The 18,478-nt window shown below is 42.3% G+C and overlaps 1 protein-coding gene across 5 annotated transcripts in view; it reads right to left on the reverse strand.

Annotated features, from left to right (window-relative positions):
- The window catches only part of LOC110525785 (kinesin-like protein KIF2A), a 37,877-nt gene extending 19,866 nt beyond the window's left edge, over positions 1 to 18,011 (reverse strand). For 3 of the 5 annotated variants that reach the window (XM_021606214.3, XM_036979931.2, XM_021606212.3), the window contains exons 1-5: positions 17,566 to 18,011; positions 4,660 to 4,754; positions 3,685 to 3,807; positions 3,294 to 3,348; positions 3,069 to 3,182 (exon numbers count right to left, since the gene is read on the reverse strand). In XM_021606214.3, coding sequence (XP_021461889.3) covers positions 3,069 to 3,182; positions 3,294 to 3,348; positions 3,685 to 3,807; positions 4,660 to 4,754; positions 17,566 to 17,626 — 448 coding nt within the window. In that variant the 5' untranslated portion in view covers positions 17,627 to 18,011. Of the gene's footprint in view, positions 1 to 2,811; positions 2,864 to 3,068; positions 3,183 to 3,293; positions 3,349 to 3,684; positions 3,808 to 4,659; positions 4,755 to 17,565 lie in introns of those variants that run through there. The other 2 variants (XM_090237702.1, XM_090237701.1) reach the window with 2 other exon arrangements.
- Between the last annotated feature and the right edge of the window lie 467 nt (positions 18,012 to 18,478).

Raw genomic sequence — 18,478 nt, forward strand, 5'->3', positions numbered from 1 at the left:
TTTATAAAGTACTTTGTAGAAGCACCTTTGGCAGTGATTACAGCCTCGAGTCTTCTTGGGTATGATGCTATAAGGTGGTATGGCACACCTGTATTTGTAGAGTTTCTCCCATTCTTCTCTGCAGATCTTCTAAAGTGCTGTCAGGTTGGATGGGGAGCGTTGGTACACAGCTATTTTCAGGTCTCAAGAGGGTCTGGTGGATCGGGTTCAAGTCCGGGCCACTCAAGGACATTCAGAGACTTGTCCCGAAGCCACTCCTTTGTTGTCTTGGCTGTGTGCTGGGGGTCAATGTCCGGTTAGAATGTGAACCTTTGCCCCAGTTGGAGGTCCTGAGCGCTCTGAAGCAGGTCTTCATCAAGGATCTCTGTTCATCTTTCCCTCGATCCTGACGAGTCTCCCAGTCGCTGCCGCTGAAAAACAAACCCACAGTATATTGCTGCCACCACCATGCTTCACCGTAGGGTTGGTGCCATGTTTTCCAGACGTGACGATTGGCATTCAGGCTAAAGACTTCAATCTTGGTTCCATCAGACCAGAGAATCTTGTTTCTCATAAACTGAGTATTTTTAAATGCCTTTTGGCAAACTCAAAACGGCAAACTCATGTGCCTTTTACTGAGGAGCAGCTTCCGTCTGGCCACACTACCCTAAAGGCCTTTTTGGTGGAGTGCTGCATAGATGGTTGTCCTTCTGGAAGGTTCTCCCATCTCCACAGAGAAACTCTGGAGCTCCTTCAGAGTGACCATCAGGTTCTTGGTCACGTCCATGACCAAGTCCCTTCTCCCCTGATTGCTCAGTTTGGCCGGGCGGCCAGCTCTAAGAAGAGTTTTGGTGGTTCTAAATTTCTTCCATTTAAGAATGATGGGAGGCCACTGTGTTCTTGGAGACCTTTAAATGGGGATCTTCAATTTTTTCATACCCTTCCCCAGATCTGTGCCTCGGCACAATCCTGTCTCGGGCCTCTACAGACAATTCCTTCGACCTCATGGCTTGGTTTTTGCTCTGACATGCACTGTCAACGGGGGGGACCTTATATAGACAGGTGTGTGCCTTTCCAAATCATGTCTATTCAATTGAATTTACCACAGGTGTAATCCAATTAAGTTGTAGAAACATCTCAAGGATGATCAATGGAAACAGGATGTACCTGAGCTCAATTTTGAGTCTCATAGCAAAGGCTCGGAATTATTTGTAATACATTTTCAAAAAATTTAACAAACTGTTTTTGATTTGTCATTATGGGGTATTGTGTGTAGATTGATGAGGAAAAATATGTATTTAATCCATTTTAGAATACGGCTGTAACGTAACAAAATGTGGAAAAAGACAAGGGGTCTGAATACTTTCCCAATGCACTGTATGTACAGTACCAGTCAAACGTTTGGACACACCTACTCATTCAAGGGTTTGTCTTTATTTTTTACTATTTTCTACATTGTAGAATAATATTGAAGACATCAAAACTAGAATGCCAAGAGTGTGCAAAGCTGTCAAGGCAAAGCGTGGCTACTTTGAAGAATATCAAATATATTTAGATTTGTTTAAAGATTTTAGATTTTGTTTTGAAGGACTACCGCAAAGTTGTACCCCACACATACAGATAATTTTAAGGTCCCTCAGTCGAGCAGTGAATTTCAAACACAGATTCAACCAAAGGCCAGGGAGGTTTCCGATGCCTCGCAAAGGGGCACCTATTGGTAGATGAGGCCAATGGTGAATTTAAGACAACTACAGTTTAAAGGCTGTGATAGTTTTCTCCTGAGGATGGATCAACAACATTGTCGTTACTCTACAATACTAAAATCAAGTGAAAAGGAAGAATTAAAAAAATGCACACAAAAAAAACGTGGCAAAGAATGTAGCTTTATATCCTGAATGCAATGCATTATGTTTGGTGCAAATCCAACACATCACTGATTACCACTCTCGTTATTGGGTATGCTTATCATAGGCAAAGACTAGGGTTTTTTAGGATAAAAAGGGAATAGAGCTAAGCACAGGCAAAAGCCTAGATAAAAACCTGGTGTTCAGACTGCCTGCCAACAGACACTGGAGACAAATCCAGCCTTCAGCAGGACAGTAACCTAAAACACTAGGCCAAATATACACTGGAGTTGCTTACCAAAACGACATAGAATGTTCCTGAGTGGCCTAGTTACAGTGATTCTAACATGTATTGCCTCAGGGGTGTGAATAAATTAGATATCTGTATTTAATTTTCAATACATTTGCAAACATTTCTAAAAACATGTTGTTTTCTCCTTGCCATTATAGAGTACTGTGTGTCTAGATGGGTGAGAAAAAAAATCTTGAATTACATTTTTAATTCAGGCTGTAACAACAAAATGTGAAATAAATCCTTTCTGAAGGCACTGTATGTATCAGTAGAGGCTGCTGAGGGGAGGACGACTCATAATAATGGCTGGAACAAAGCAAATGGAATGGCAACAAACCATGTATGTGATACCATTCCACTCCAGCCATTACCACGAGCCCGTGTGTGTGTGTGTGTGTGTGTGTGTGTGTGTGTGTGTGTGTGTGTGTGTGTGTGTGTGTGTGTGTGTGTGAGAGAGAGAGAGAGACTCAGTGGAATTTAAAAGGGGACCATAGCAGCGCTATAATCTGTGTTTTCTGCTGTAAATCCAGAAAGCCTGTCTGCTAGCTGAATTACATTTATACTTTCCTATTACTGCTTTGAATATAGCGGAAGCCTTTAAGGTGAGTAGTAATCACAAACTACAGGTTCTTCAGAGGCAAGCGGAAGGGTTCCACAACAACATAAACCATTGGGGTTGGGAGAGTTGATACATACAAAGCTGTCCAAACTCCTTTCTTGTTAGATGATGCATTGACGCTTCTGTGATACACATATGATCGACAAAACTTAGAAATTCAGGAACATCAAGTCTTTTGGTAAAATTCTATAACATACACATAACATACATGAAATAAAATAAAAAAGTCCCAGTGCTTGTTTAAGAGGGTGAAAATGAAAGAACATTCCGTTTTTGCTAAGACTAAATAACTCAAAATGTAAATCCTCCATAAATGGATGTAGGTAGTTCCTACCGTTGGCTAACTGTTGGGCTGTCTGGGCCTGGGTGGGCTGGGCTGGCTGGACGGGGGGAGGGGGAGCAGGCTCTAGTTGCTGGGGCTGAGTTGGTCTGGCCCTGGTCGACACCACTGTGGAACCCAGCACAACAACAGAGGTCAGAGGTTAGAGTTATATTATACACATCAAACATGGCACCCAAGACAAATAAAATAAAAACTGTCAATGGTCACTCAGAACACCTCTGTTATCCCTGGACGGAGTGTCATTCTTAGTGGGTGCTATTGTTCGTCGGTTCTGCAAAAGAAAAGATGGAGGTAAGATAAACACTTAGACAAAAATAATTGAAGTACATGAGGATTAAACAGTAGTCATGGTTTACGAGAGAGATTTCACCGAGCTTGCTAGAACACAAGCCTGAAGAGTTGAACACTTCTAACTCGCATGACTGCAAAATAAGGGTTATAAAAATGGACAAATACTGAGAATCAGATGACTTCTTATTACTGGAGCGTCCATTGTTCTGTTCAGTGGTTCTTCTGCCACTGAGGACACTCACTGCACAAGCAGACTTCACCCTGCGGTGGTTATACTAGCAGTCCATAACAGAAAACAAAACAAAACTGAGCTCACCTTGGGGATCTTGTTGACCTTCACAGAGGTCGGCGTTGGTGGAGGCGGGGTCTCTGGGCTGGGGGCAGTCTCTTCTTCTGGGGCCACGTCTGGGTTTAGTGCAAATATACTCTCTAAGTCAATCTGGACAGAGAGAAGAGTGTGTTACTGTAATTGTAGATAACTGATACAGTCGTTTCTCAACATTTCCACTAGACTGTTCTCTTTACCCTTCTGGTGTGTGTGCGTGTCTGTCTGGTGTGGCAATGAAAGTAAAGGACTGTCAATGTACATCTGTCTCCTAATGGTCATTACCAAACCTTCTAACAGAAAATTGTACCAATGTCACTGGAACTTCCTGCGGAGTCCACCACCAGTTGGTTTCACCCTTTTTAATTATCCTTCGAGCCATATTCTTCAATGTCAATATTCAGCAGGAGAATTAACACAATATACTTTACATATCATACCACGGCACTGCTTGGCTGAAAGGACAATCTAGAGTATGCATTGTTTCTCTGTAATGCACGGAAATAACCAACAGCTATGAAGTTCATTCTTACACTCTCTGTTTGAGCTGCTTTTGAAAGCAAAAGTCAAACTGAAAGCATTACAGGCATTGTTTAATTCAATTTTTCATAATAGCAAGTTAGGAGGACTGATGGTTTGGTTAGCTGAGCTAGAAAGTGAAGAATGAGCCCATGTTACAGTGTATAGAGGGCAGGGAGGCACATCTGTGTAGCTCAGAGGAGCAGAGCAGTAAGACAAGAAACATCTGTATTCAACAGCAAAGCTCAGGAAATATGACTGCTGTAAGGATTTCTGAACTCATGTATATTCAGGGCAGAGAGTGATGTCTGGCGGAACTGTAGAACATGCAGGAAGACTGATCTCCAAAGCTCTACAATGTCTTCAGATGCATTATTCATAGAGCTCAATGCCTAAGAGCTGAGTGGATGACAGCTGTGGTGCGATGCCCTAGCTAGGCTTCTTTACCTCTTTTCCTTTTGTGTCTCCATTTTCTATCCACTCCACGGTGACGCTCTCGTTGTCTTCATTCAACGATGTGACCATGGCTTGGTGTATTCGTCCTGTAACAGAAAGCACGTGTGGTTGGTCATTATCTAAGGTAATTTCCACGTAAAATGATCCATGAGCACCAACATCTGAGGTTCATAGGTGCATGTCAAATTGGGTGTCTATTTTTCAGAAATTAAACATTTTTCAACCCTTTTCCATCATAAAAATTTGAAATAAACAAAGGCTTTGATTTCTGGTCAAACAGATACCAGAAAAGTCTTACAAGTTATTAGAAATACATCAACACACAATGTTGAAGACGCCTGCCAACTAATATCAACACTCATATTTTGTTTTCAGTAAGTTTAATAAACATTGCCCTGTGCTTTGAAATTCTTTTGAAATTCCTAAAACTTCTTTGGGCTAGGGGGCAGTATTTTGACAAGCGTTTTGACAACAAACGTGCCCAAAGTAAACTGCCTGTTACTCAGGCCCAGATATGCATATAATTGGTAGATTTGGATAGAAAACACTCTGAAGTTTCTAAAACTGTTAAAATAATGTCTGTGAGTATAAAAGAATTGATATGGCAGGCGACAACCCGAGGAAAATCCATCCAGGAAATGGGATTGTTTTTATGCGAGTGGTTTTCCATTGAAAGCCTATTGACTATATAGGGGTTTAGCCCAGATTGCAGTTCCTATGGCTTCCACTAGATGTCAACAGTCTAGACATGGTTTCAGGCTTGTTTTTTGAAAAACGACGAAGAATAAGGCCTTTTGGTAAGTGGTCTATGAATACGCTATTGTCCTGTTGAAATATTATCAATTATTTAGATAATTGACAACCTGAGGATGAATTATAAACACTGTTTGACATGGTTCGACAAACTTTACCGGAACTATTAGGATGTATTCGTCTGCATGTTTTGACCGCCTTTGAGCCAGTGGATTACTGAACAAAACGCGCCAACAAAACATAGTTTTTGGGATATAAGGAGGGACTTTATCGAACAAAACAACCATTTATTGTGTAGCTGGGACACTTTGGATTGCCAACAGAGGAAGATCTTCAAAGGTAAGCTATTTATTTTATCGCTATTTCTGACATTCGTGACGCCTCTGCTTGGTTGGAAAATGTTTCTATGCTTTTGTAAGCGGGGCGCGGTCCTCAGATAGTCGCATGGTATGCTTTCGCCAGTAAAGCCTTTTTGAAACCTGACAAAGCGGCTGGATTAACAAGAAGTTAATCTTTTAACCGATGAATAACTTGATTTTTCATGAATGTTTATTATTATTATTATTACTACTACTACTACTACTACTATCTTTGTAATTTGAATTTGGCGCTCTACATTTTCACTGGATGTTGTCGAGCGGCACGCCTTTAAGATATTTTCTAATTTCTCTCCCTCGTGGAGGAAAATGAAAGTTCACAGAAGTAACAAGTTAACCTAATTAGTTATTTTTTTACTGATATCAACTTTGTTTATGATTTATTAAGTGATTAAAACAATTTTGTCACTGAATTTACCCTCTTTTTTTACACTGTACTCAAACTTGTGAACCATAGACATCTATGATTGGTTCAGATTTGGTCTGGTCCAACCAAAACTGGTCTTGTTTGGGGCAGAGGTCATTAAAAAAAATAGCCAGTGTGTAGAATAATACACAAATATGCAAAGAAGGATATTGCATATTTATATACGTGTACCTATTTAGGATACATCACCATGAAGAGAATGACAATCATATCCATAATTATGCATTTTTGTTTAGTACAGATCAGGGACCATGATGAAATCAGTCACCCTTTCCCTGTCCTCCCTCCCAGCTGCTGGTCTAAATACACACAACACAGGCAGCATGAGCTTAGCCTGCTCCATAATCACCAGCAAGCTTACTGCTCCCTCCACCATGTCTTTGTGAGGGCCTAACCCTGGTCCCTGACACAAACATTCCCTGCTCACTCTGTTCGGGACGACGACATGTTCCGGTATTTATTATTTAGAGCCCTGAGCTCTATGACGCTCTAAGTCTTCTGACTGTTCTCTGGTGGGTTCTACCCGTGCAATGATTCTACTTCAGCACAAGCACAGTGTAGGCTAAATAAATTACTCAGTAAGAGAATAAGGAAACCCTTTGGCTGCCTATCATTGCGAAGATTTGAGTTGACTCTTTCATATCAATGGCACACGAGACCCATAGGTAGTAAGTGTCAGTGATGTAAAACAGCCTACATCCCACTGGCTGAGAGGAGGCAAGTCAAATGTGGAACACGTGGTCAGATGTCCGCGTAATAAGACCGTAGGAAGTTATGCACGCCAGTTCACCATCATGTCTTGCCCTCCGCAACCGGATCCTGGACTTTGACGGGCCGCACCCAGGTGGTGAGGGTAGGCAACAGCACATCTGTCACACTGACCATCAATACGGAGGCGTCTCAGGGGTGCGTGCTTAGTCCCCACCTGTACTTCCTGTTCACGTACGACTGCGTGGCCGAGCGCGACTCCTACACCATCATTAAGTTGACCGACGACACGACGGTGGTAGGCCTGATCACCGACGACAATGAGACAGCCTATAGGGAGGAAGGAGACCTCTCCCTCAAAATCACCAAGACAAAAGGAGCTGATCGTGGACTACAGGAAACGGAGGGCCGAGTGGGATGTTGTGAATGGGGCTGTAGTGGAGCGTGTCGCGAGCTTCAAGTTCCTCGGAGTCACCATCACTAAGGACTAGAGGTCGACCGATTAATCGGAATGGCCGATTAATTAGGGCCGATTTCAAGTTTTCATAACAATCGGAAATCGGTATTCTTGGGCGCTGATTTGACAGCCTAGGAACGATGGGTTAACTGCCTCGTTCAGGGGCAGAAAGACAGATTTTCACATTGTCAGCTCGGGGGATCCAATCTTGCAACCTTACAGTTAACTAGTCCAACGCAATAACGACCTGCCTCTCGTTGCACTCCACAAGGAGACTGCCTGTTACGCAAATGCAGTAAGCCAAGGTAAGTTGCTAGCTAGCATTAAACTTACCTCATAAAAAACAATCAAAATCACTAGCTAACTACACATGGTTGATGATATTACTAGATATTATCTAGCGTGTCCTGTGTTGCATATAATCTGACTGAGCATACAAGCATACAAGTATCTAAGTATCTGACTGAGCGGTGGGGTAGGGAGAAGCAGGCACGTAAACATTCATTCAAACAGCATTTGTGCGTTTTGCCAGCAGCTCTTTGTTGTGCGTCAAGCATTGCGCTGTTTATGACTTCAAACCTATCAACTCCCGAGATGAGGCTGGTGTAACCGAAGTGAAATGGCTGGCTAGTTAGCGCGCGCTAATAGCGTTTCAAACTTCACTCGCTCTGAGCCTTGGGGTGGTTGTTTCCCTTGCTCTGCATGGGTAACGCTGCTTCGATGTGGTGGCTGTTGTTGTTGTGTTGCTGGATCGAGCCCAGGGTGGAGCGAGGAGCGGGACGGAAGCTATACTGTTACACTGGCAATACTAAAGTGCCTGCCTATAAGAACATCCAATAGTCAAAGGTTAATGAAATACAAATGGTATAGAGGGAAATAGTTCTATAATATCTACAACCTAAAACTTCTTACCTGGAAATATTTTAGACTCATGTTTAAAGGAAACACCAGCTTTCATATGTTCTCATGTTCTGAGCAAGGAACTTAAACGTTAGCTTTTTTACATGGCACATATTGCACTTTTACTTTCTTCTCCAACACTTTGTTTTTGCATTATTTAAACCAAATTGAACATGTTTCATTATTTATTTGAGGCTAAATTGAATTTATTGATGTATTATATTAAGTTTAAATAAGTGTTCATTCAGTATTGTTGTAATTGTCATTATTACAAATACAATTTTATTTTAGAATCGTCCGATTAATCGCTATCGGCTTTTTTGGTCCTCCAATAAATCGGTATCAGTATCGGCGTTGAAAAATCATAATCGGTCGATCTCGACTAAGGACCTATCATGGTCCATACACACCAAAACAGTTGTGAAAAGGGCACAATGCCTCTTCCCCCTCAATAGGCTGAAAATATTTGGTATGGGCCCTCAGCTCCTCAAAATGTTCTACAGCTGCACCATTGAGAGCATCTTAACTGGCTGCATCGTCGCTTGATATTGCAAAAATCGCTGAAGTTGGAGACTTATCTCCCTCACCAACTTCAAACATCTGCTATCTGAGCAGCTAACCGATCGCTGCAGCTGTACATAGTCTATCGGTAAACAGCCCACCCATTTTTACCTACCTCATCCCCATACTGTTTTTATTTATTTATTTACTTTTCTGCTCTTTTGCACACCAATATCTCTACCTGTACATGACCATCTGATCATTTATCACTCCTGTAATTATTCACCTACCTCCTCATGCCTTTTGCACACAATGTATATAGACTCTCCTTTTTTCTACTGTGTTATTGACTTGTTAATTGTTTACTCCATGTGAAACTCTGTGTTGTCTGCTCACACTGCTATGCTTTATCTTGGCCAGGTCGCAGTTGCAAATGAGAACTTGTTCTCAACTAGCCTACCCGGTTAAATAAAGGTGAAATAAAAATGTAAAAAAACTGCCTGGCATCCGTCCGCGATGTGCTACAGAGGGTAGTGCGTACAACCCAGTACATCACTGGGGCTGGGCTCCCTGCCACCAAGGACTTCTACTTTGACGTCCAGGCTCCCGAGTGGCGCAGTGGTCTAAGGCAGTGCATCTCAGTGCTAGAGGAGTCACTACAGACCCTGGTTCGATCCCGGGCTCACAACTGGCCGTGATCGGGAGTCCCATAGGCGGCGCACAATTGACACATCGTCATCCAAGTTAGGGGAGGGTTTAGCCGGGGTAGGCCGTCATTGTAAAATAACAATTAGTTCTTAACTGACTTGCCTAGTTAAATAAAGGTTAAATAAATACCAGGTGGTGTCAGAGGAAGGCCCTCAACATTGTCAAAGACTACAGCCACCCAAGTCATAGACTGTTGTCTCTGCTACCGCACAGCAAAGAGCGCCAAGTCTGGGACCAAAAGGCTCCTGAACAGCTTCTACCCTCAAGCCATAAGACTGCTGAACAGTTAATCAAGTGAAAACCTGGACTATTTGCATTGACCCCCTTTTATTTTTTGCACTGGTCTATGAATACTCACTGGACTCTACCCACACACACTACACTGATACTCCAACACACACACAAATGCATATTGATGCCACACATATAGACTTTCACAAACTACATACGCTGCTGCTACTCTGTTTATTATCTATCCTGATTGCCAGGTCACATTTACCCCTAACTACATGTACAAATTACCTCGTACCCTGACTCGGTACCGGTGCTCTTTGTACAGTGCTGTGGAAAAGTATTTGCTCTCTTCCTGATTTCTTATTCTTTTGCACATTTGTCACACTTAAATGTTTCAGATCACATTTTTATATTACACAAAGATAACCCAAGTAAACACAAAATGCAGTTTAAGTGATCATTTTATTTATTAAGGGAAAAAGCTATCCGAACCTTCATGGCCCTATGTGACAATGTAATTGACCCCCCCCCTTGTTAAATCACAATTTTGGAAGGCTGAGTTCAATTTTACTAGCCACACCCAGGCCTGATTACTGCCAGACCTGTTGAATCAAGAAATCACTTAAATAGAACCTGTCTGACAAAGTGAAGTAGGCCAAAAGATCTCAAAAGGCAAAAGGCAAGAAATTCAGGAACAGATGAGAAACAAAGTAATTGACATCTATCAATCTGGAAATGGTTACAAAGCCATTTCTAAAGCTTTAGGACTCCAGCGAACCACGGTGAGAGCCTTTGTCCACAGTGGTGAACCGCAGTGGTGAACCATCCCAGGAGTGGCCGGCCTTTCAAAATTACCCCAAGAGCGCAGCGACAACTCATCCATGAGGTCACAAAAGAACCCACAACAGTGTTCATGACTCAACCATAACAAAGAGACTGGGCAAAAATGGCATCCATGGCAGAGTTCCTAGGCGAAAACCATTGCTGACCATGAACCACCTGATGGCTCGTCTCACATCTTGATGATCCCCAAGACTTTTGGGAAAATATTATGTGGACTGACGAGACAAAAGTTGAACTTTTTGGAAGGTGTGCGTCTCATTACATCTGGCATAAAAGTAACACAGCATTTCAGAAAAAAAACATCATACCAACAGTCAAATATGGTGATGGTAGTGTGATGGTCTGGGGCTGCTTTAGGACCTGGACGACTTGCTGTGATTGATGGAAGCATGAATTCTGGTCTCTAAAAAATTTTGAAGGAGAATGTCCGGCCATCCGTTCGTGACCTCAAGCTGAACCGTACTTGGGTTCTGCAGCAGGACAATGATCCAAAACACACCAGCAAGTCCACCTCTGAATGGCTTTTAAAAAACTAAATGAAGGTTTTGGAGTGGCCTAGTCAAAGTCCGGACTTAAATCCGATTGAGATGCTGTGGCGTGACCTTAAAAAAGCAGTTCATGCTCAAAAATCCTCCAATGGGGCTGAGTTAAAACAATTCTGCAAAGAAGAGAGTGGGCCAAAATTCCTCCACAGCGATGTGAAAGACTCATTGCCAGTTATCGCAAACACTTGATTGCAGTTGTTGCTGCCGAGGGTGGCACAACCAATTATTAGGTTTAGGGGGCATTTACTTTTTCACATAGGGCCATGAAGGTTCGGATAGCTTTTATCCCTTAAATAAAATCATCACAACTGCATGTTGTGTTTACTTGGGTTATCTTTGCGTAATAATGACATTTGTTTGATGATCTGAAACATTTACATGTGACAAATGTGCAAAAAAAAAAAAAGAAATCAGGAAGGGGGCAAATACTTTTTCACAGCCTCGTTATTTTTATTCATACTTTTTAACTAAGCATTTCACAGTAAAGCCCACACCTGTGTTATTCGGCACATGTGACAAATAAAATGTGATATCTGCTCTAGACAAACATACTTCTGGTCAGGAGGGATTAGGTCCAACTTTACACACACCAATTGGTGTGTTGCTGAAGTGGAATAGCCTGACTGCCATGGTGTAACTGTGTTACTTCCGTCCCTTTCCTTGTCCCAACCTGGGCTTGAACCAGGGACCCTCTGGACACATCAAACTGCCTCCCACGAAGCATCATTACCTATTGCTCCACAAAAGACGACGCCCTTGCAGAGCAAGGTAAACAACTACTTCAAGGTCTCAGAGCGAGTGACGTCACTGATTGAAAAATTACTAGCGCGCACCGCTAACTAGCTAGCCATTTCACACCGGTTACATTGACATACAGTCTTGATTTTCTTAGTTAGTGTCTTGCTACATAGACTGTGTGTGTGTGTGGGGGATTCTGACAGCTGTGTCTCCAGATATCTGTACAGTAGAGCTGGACCAGAGCCAGGTAGCAGGCTGTTAAATCCCATGGTGGATCATCAGGTTGGTTGCCAAGCTACCCTGGCAACAAAAGGCGAGACTGTGGACACCCGACCTCAGACAGACAGCGTTATATTAAGAGAAGGGACACATGAAAGGTGACAGAGCCCAGTTCAGGAGGATTTGACGAGGACACACACCTTAGGAACAGAAACCACCAACTCGCCCTGATTGAAGGGAGCATGGGCAACAGCCAGCAAGCATATCAAAAGTGTAGTAGTCACTAGTCACAGTAAAACAAGTCCACATTGACCAGACTACTAGTGGATATAGGCTGTCTTGCTGGGAGAACATACCAAAGATTGAGTGACAAGAAGTTGGCATGCTATAGGGTCGTTGCATTTGATTTCAAATCAGTTTTTGACCGCACCCCTTTTGATTTGAATGAAACTTTCTATACATATTTTGCCTGAAATTGACTTTTCAGACCTGAATGAGGGTATGAATACTTTTTGAAAGCACTGCATAGAATACATCCAGTTAATCATGTTCAGCTGTAAACATGTCAACAGACCGTTGAATGGTACCCTGTCCCTGTGCACTGACTGCAGTGCCATACTCTGGCTTTTAGTTCTATTCCAAAGGTCATTAACTGACAACACAGGGCTGAAGGATGCAAATTGCATCTGCTTGCTTTGTTGCAAGCTGCAACAGTACATTGGTTAAGTTCGCCTTGGGTCTCTACTCTACTTCAGCCATAAGGTCAACAGACACAGCAGAGCCTCCCAAGGCATGATGATGACAGAGACAGAACCCCAGGTAAGCTGCAAAGGACACAGTGTCACATTCAGAAAGAACCTCAGTCACTGACTAGCGGGAACAAATCATAGGGGAACGGATTAGCCTAAATACTGTGGGGTGAAAATGTGACAAACAGCCTACACCATGTTCGCCGTGAATGGAGCATGCGGTCCACCCTACACCACCAACTCTAAGAACACACCTGGAAGCTGGTTGCATCATGCAGAGAGGCCAGTCTAACCTGTTACAGTGTAGTCTATGGACTCGCATATCCATATTTTCAGTTCTTTCAATTAGATGATACAGTACAATGCAGCTCAATCACATGACTCCTCTATTCCCGATGGACACAATTGTAAAGTAGCATATTTAAAAGAGAGAATAATACTGCTGTCACCCCAACTGCCTGAAAACAGACCTAAAATGGTGCCTAAAGGTGTCAGCATGCTTCAGTTTGGCTGGCGCGTTGCCAAACTCGGATGGGCGAACCAAACGAGTGTGCTCGCATACTCCCTTAAAAGACTTTCGCTTGAAAAAAGTGACAATAGTACCGTTTGTCCATCCTGAGACGCCGTAGCCAGTATACACTTCCTCAAAAAAGTCACAATTAATCTAAGATAACTCGGCTTTTGCCAAAGAGATCTTAGTTGCGCAATTTTGCATCTAACTAAGGTGTTTTGTGCAGTATTTCTCAGGTGAAAAAAATGTGCATGAAAATGAGTCGTCTTCTCATTGAAATATCCCTTCTTTTGCCTCCCGAGTGGCGCAGCGGTCTAAGGGACTTCGTTACTACAGAGCCGGGTTCGATTCCATGCTGTCTCACAGCTGGCCGTGACCAGGAGACCCATGATGCGGCGCATAATTGGACCAGAGTCGTCCGGGTTTTGTGGAGGGGTTGGCCAGCCGGTATTTCCTTGTCCCATCGCGCACTACCGACTCCTTGTGGTGGGCTGGGCACCTGCAAGCTGACCTCGGTTGCCAGCTGGACAGTGTTTCCTCTAACACATTAGTGTGGCTGGCTTCCGGGTTAAGCGAGCAGTGTGTCAAGAAACCGTGCGGCTTGGCAGGGTCGTGTTTTGGAGGACGCAAGGCTCTCGAACTTCGCCTCTCCCGAGTCCATAGGGGTGTTGCAGCGATGGGACGAGACTGTAACTAACAATTGGCTCTCACGAAATTGGGGTAAATGTGCAAAAGAATGGATGAAATATCCCTCCTGTTGACCAATCACAGACAAAGGGACTTGGATTTCGGCTTGCCTCGATAAAAAATTATTTGTGCACAAAGAACTGAAAAAACCCTTGCCGAACACCAGAACCAACAAAAACAAATATGCTAAGTGTTCCAAACTGTTTCAGATGGGAAGCATGCGGGTGCCTTAAAGAGTAGAGATGAGACTGGCTGCATCGTTAACCATGTTTGGCCACTTTAGTGCTGAAACCTGGCTGAGTGGGTGTGTTGACACCACCCATATGTTTAAGGGGGTTACACTGCTTAGCAGGAAGAACAAAGCACTGAACACATTAGTTTCACTCCCATAACAAAGAGTCTGTCAGAATCTGAATCTGTCATCATGACATCAACAGGGAAGAATTCCACAATCTTTACTTTACTGACTGCTAGGTGCTAAGCATTCCCTTGTTCCAACATGAGGAATCCATCTACTTTGAAAGACACTGAATGGGGATAATTTCATGCAGAAATGGGTACAATAGAGTAGATAATCCATGATGAAGATTAAATATATTTTATCCCATTGAAAAATGGCCAAAGTTTTTCTTGTCCAGGCTGGGATTAACATTAATGCTGGTGTCTGATACACCCTGCTCAGTTAAAATACTAGTAGACTGGACTGTAATGTAAACATCATTTAGGATGGCAAGAAGAGTGAAATTGATAGTCAGCTATCATTATGGCAGGCAAGCAGTATTTTGTGGTTGGGTGTTTAATCTGAGCCCGTTTTCAGATACAGTCCCCTTTAAAATATCCGATATCAGGCCTTTTTAAAGTGAACTCCGGGATAAAGAAAAGCGAAAGAATTCAACCTCTCTTTGTATTCACATTGCCCTTGCCTTTGAATGAGGACTCAACTCTTTTGCCAGTTCACTTCACCTATTTTGTGGTCCGAGTCCTCTCTACATTCACATTGCTATCTTTAGAAAGGAACCAATATCTTTTTCCCAACATTCACGCAATGCACTCTGGATTTTTACAAAATGCAGGAGAAGCCATTCCATCAGATCATGCTATCTAGATATACCTACTTACATTTTGGAAGCTAATAGATTGCATTTAGTTAAAAGATTAGACGTAATAATTAGAATACGATAATATTAACATGTAAATATTATTGGTAACAGAATAAAAAGCTAAAGAATAAGGCAGATTAAATAATACAATTGTACACTCAATGTAGGCTACTGTCCCTTTAAGAGATAGCATTGATTTTGTGGTTAGCGCTATCTGGGATCCTTGGGACATCTAAAACCAAAATCCGAACCCCTACCCCAACCATTTTAAAATATCAACTTCAATGGGGTAACGTCAGAGTTGGGATGTCCAAAGCCGGATAGGAAGGACCTTGATTTTGTACTCTGTTATGACTCTCACAAAATATATCTACTCACACTATTCAAACCCAATGATCGAATAAATAGCGTATGAAGCTCTCTTAGCCCAAAGATCACATATTGCAAATAAATCATCTTTACATCGTGTCAGTACAAAACTCAACACATTTTGGAATTTCTGTGCATCCTTGACAATTAGTTTGGTCCCTTTTGGAGGGGTCTCAGTTCCTTTGGAGTGTTCACACTGCACAAACAATTAAGCAAACTGCACTGAGTTCACAAAGATTGTCTGAAAGTGATCATGTGTGAACACACACTTAGAGCCCATCACTGCCTTGCTAATGGTAGGCCTAGTGATCGAGAGAGGAGAGTCCTCCTGGCATATTCCAGAGAGCTGCCTACAACAGATGGGGTGGTTGTTAATAGGTTGAATCGGGCTTCCCCAGCCGCCAACCCCCCACGACCACCACAGAGAGAGCAATCCGTACTCACCATGCCACATCAGTCAGCCTGCCTATGGTACATATGCTAGGCTAGATAAGACTCACTTCCCATTCAGGCCGGGGGCTAGACCTAGCTATGATGCACTCAAGAATAATGCACACCATTATAGATGAACACCAAAGTAAACCACAACAGTCTAATTCACAATAAACCGCAACCCTCTTTACCCAGAGTTTGTAGTAATCTGAAGGGATATATGGTGGTTACTGCATGTTGCTGTGCTACAACTCAGAACAGGAGGAGCCTCATGAGTCTTTACTCGGTTTTGGCTGCCTGTAATCACCACAGTACAATTGATGGTATGGAGATGCTAGAATGAAGTTGGCATTCAGACAAACAAATCAAAATAACAGCCTCTTTCTCTCCCCTTCCCATGACATCTCAAGCTCATCTTGGTTTCACTGCAAACCTACTCCATGTTATAAGATCAAGTTGGTCTTAATATATAAAACAGCAAGTCTCCTTGTCCTCTGGATTTCACAGAAAAATAATGATTCCACCTGGCTGGTTGTCAATATGATCTTTTTACGACCATTGCTTGCCTACTAGCTAACATCTATATACATGACATGGCTAGACAATCAATAGTACTTGCCCAACAATTAATTAAAATGATCGCCTTGTCAGACCATTAACTTACTATTTTCCAGGTGGCTGAACGGTGTTATTACTGTAGATAGAAAGCTAACAATATTGCTTGGCATAGCAAATACTTTCCGACCAACCTTACGTACACACTGTTGGAGTCCTTCATGGAGCAAAACAATGATTTAATTTAATAATGTAACATTTTTCAAATTCAAACGAACACCCTGCAACTAGACACGGACGTTTAGAAGACATTGGTTGTCTTCCATGTCGGGTTAACGTTAGTATTTCCAAGTTAAGGTTGGTCGGAAATGATCTGTGATAGCTAACAGTACACCAAACAGTACCTAACCTGTAACAGCTAAATGTGGTGCCTCACATTACGTTTGCACGTTAGAATCTGCTACCTAGACAAAACCCCAGTTGATTACCGTTATACCCACGAATATACCTACCTATATGTAACTTAGCTAGTTATGCTAGCTATGACACACGGATAGCGAACATTAGTATATATACAATAACTAGCCAGTCATGTACGTACATGCCAAGTAGTTAACTTAACTAACGTTAGCTACGTTAACTAGTAAAGTTCACCAGACTGGCGTTAAAATACCTAGCTACCGTAACCTTTAGTTACATCCGCGGCAGGGCCTTTAGCTAGCAACAAGCTGCTAACTTTAACTAATGTGGTAATTTAGACATAACTAACTATAGCAACCATATCGTTAACCAAGTTAGGCTGCTATAACAACACATGCTAGTTTAATTGATACGCATACAGATGAGCTAATAGGTTATTAATGTGCATTGGTTGTCTAGTAACGTTGGCTAGCTCGTGAGCTAACGTTAGTTAAAGTTAGGCTAGCTAAGATGACTAACGTTAGCTAGCTACTCAATAAAGCCACCCCAACTTTGCAGCTGCCTCTTTCTCGGCGTCTACGGTTGCTGTGTGTTCACCACAGCAACACAAAAGCTTCCCCAACAACTCCCAGTGAGCGAAATGTATCGAGACCTGAGAACTTACCATCACTTCTCTTTATTTCAACATATACGCCAACGATGATCTTTCCAAAACTACCCGCCATTCTTCATCAGTGAAGATAATATTCAGAAAAATACAGCTAGACTGTTTGTGTTCGAAAAAGCAAAATTTTGGACCGGGAGAGGAGGAAGCCGACAGCAGCAAGATAGGAAGTGATCAAACTGTGTAACTGCGCATGCTCAGAGGTGCCTTGTGTAAGGTGTTGACCAACTTCAGGTTTTCATCCATTCCAAATTCAAATTAGGCCTACTGTACAGGTGAATGGTGGCATACGATGAATCACCAACGATTATGGATATACTGACAAAATACATATCTCTCCGCCCTAACGATGGGAGTCGTTGTACACAAAGCAACAAGTCGGGTTGTCTAGCTCCCGCCTATCCTTTATTTGGATTGGTGCATACATCTTAATATTGTTATCTATTTTTGAATATTCGACGAGGGTCGTTGACGTCAACCGCTTGTATTCAATGGAGAGAGACCCTATCCTACTAGCCGCATGTCATTAATATGCATAGCCATCCCCGATATAAAGAGTTTTTTCTCAAAGTTGCCGGGAATGCACTTGTAAATTAAAGAGTCAATCTGTGATTTCTACATCAATTTTTGAACTTTTAAATTCATGATATATAGCCATTGATTCTTGAAGAATATTACTTACAAATGCTTCATGATCTTAGTTCAACTGTCTTACCCCATCAAAACCCAAAATATAAGCTTGTAAACAATGTCATTGTAAACAAACACTGTATGTCATGGTTAAAAATATCCTTTTGATATCATAGATGTTCAGTGCTTGGCGCATCCATACCTCTGTCTATGAATTTGAGTGTTTATATTTCTCCAGCCCCATCCCTCAGCTGTTTACCAAAAAAGTGGTGGGGTGAACGCT

The sequence above is a fragment of the Oncorhynchus mykiss genome, chromosome 6 (assembly GCF_057628025.1).
Source record: "Oncorhynchus mykiss isolate SJ-2025 chromosome 6, ASM5762802v1, whole genome shotgun sequence".
NCBI lineage: Eukaryota > Metazoa > Chordata > Actinopteri > Salmoniformes > Salmonidae > Oncorhynchus > Oncorhynchus mykiss.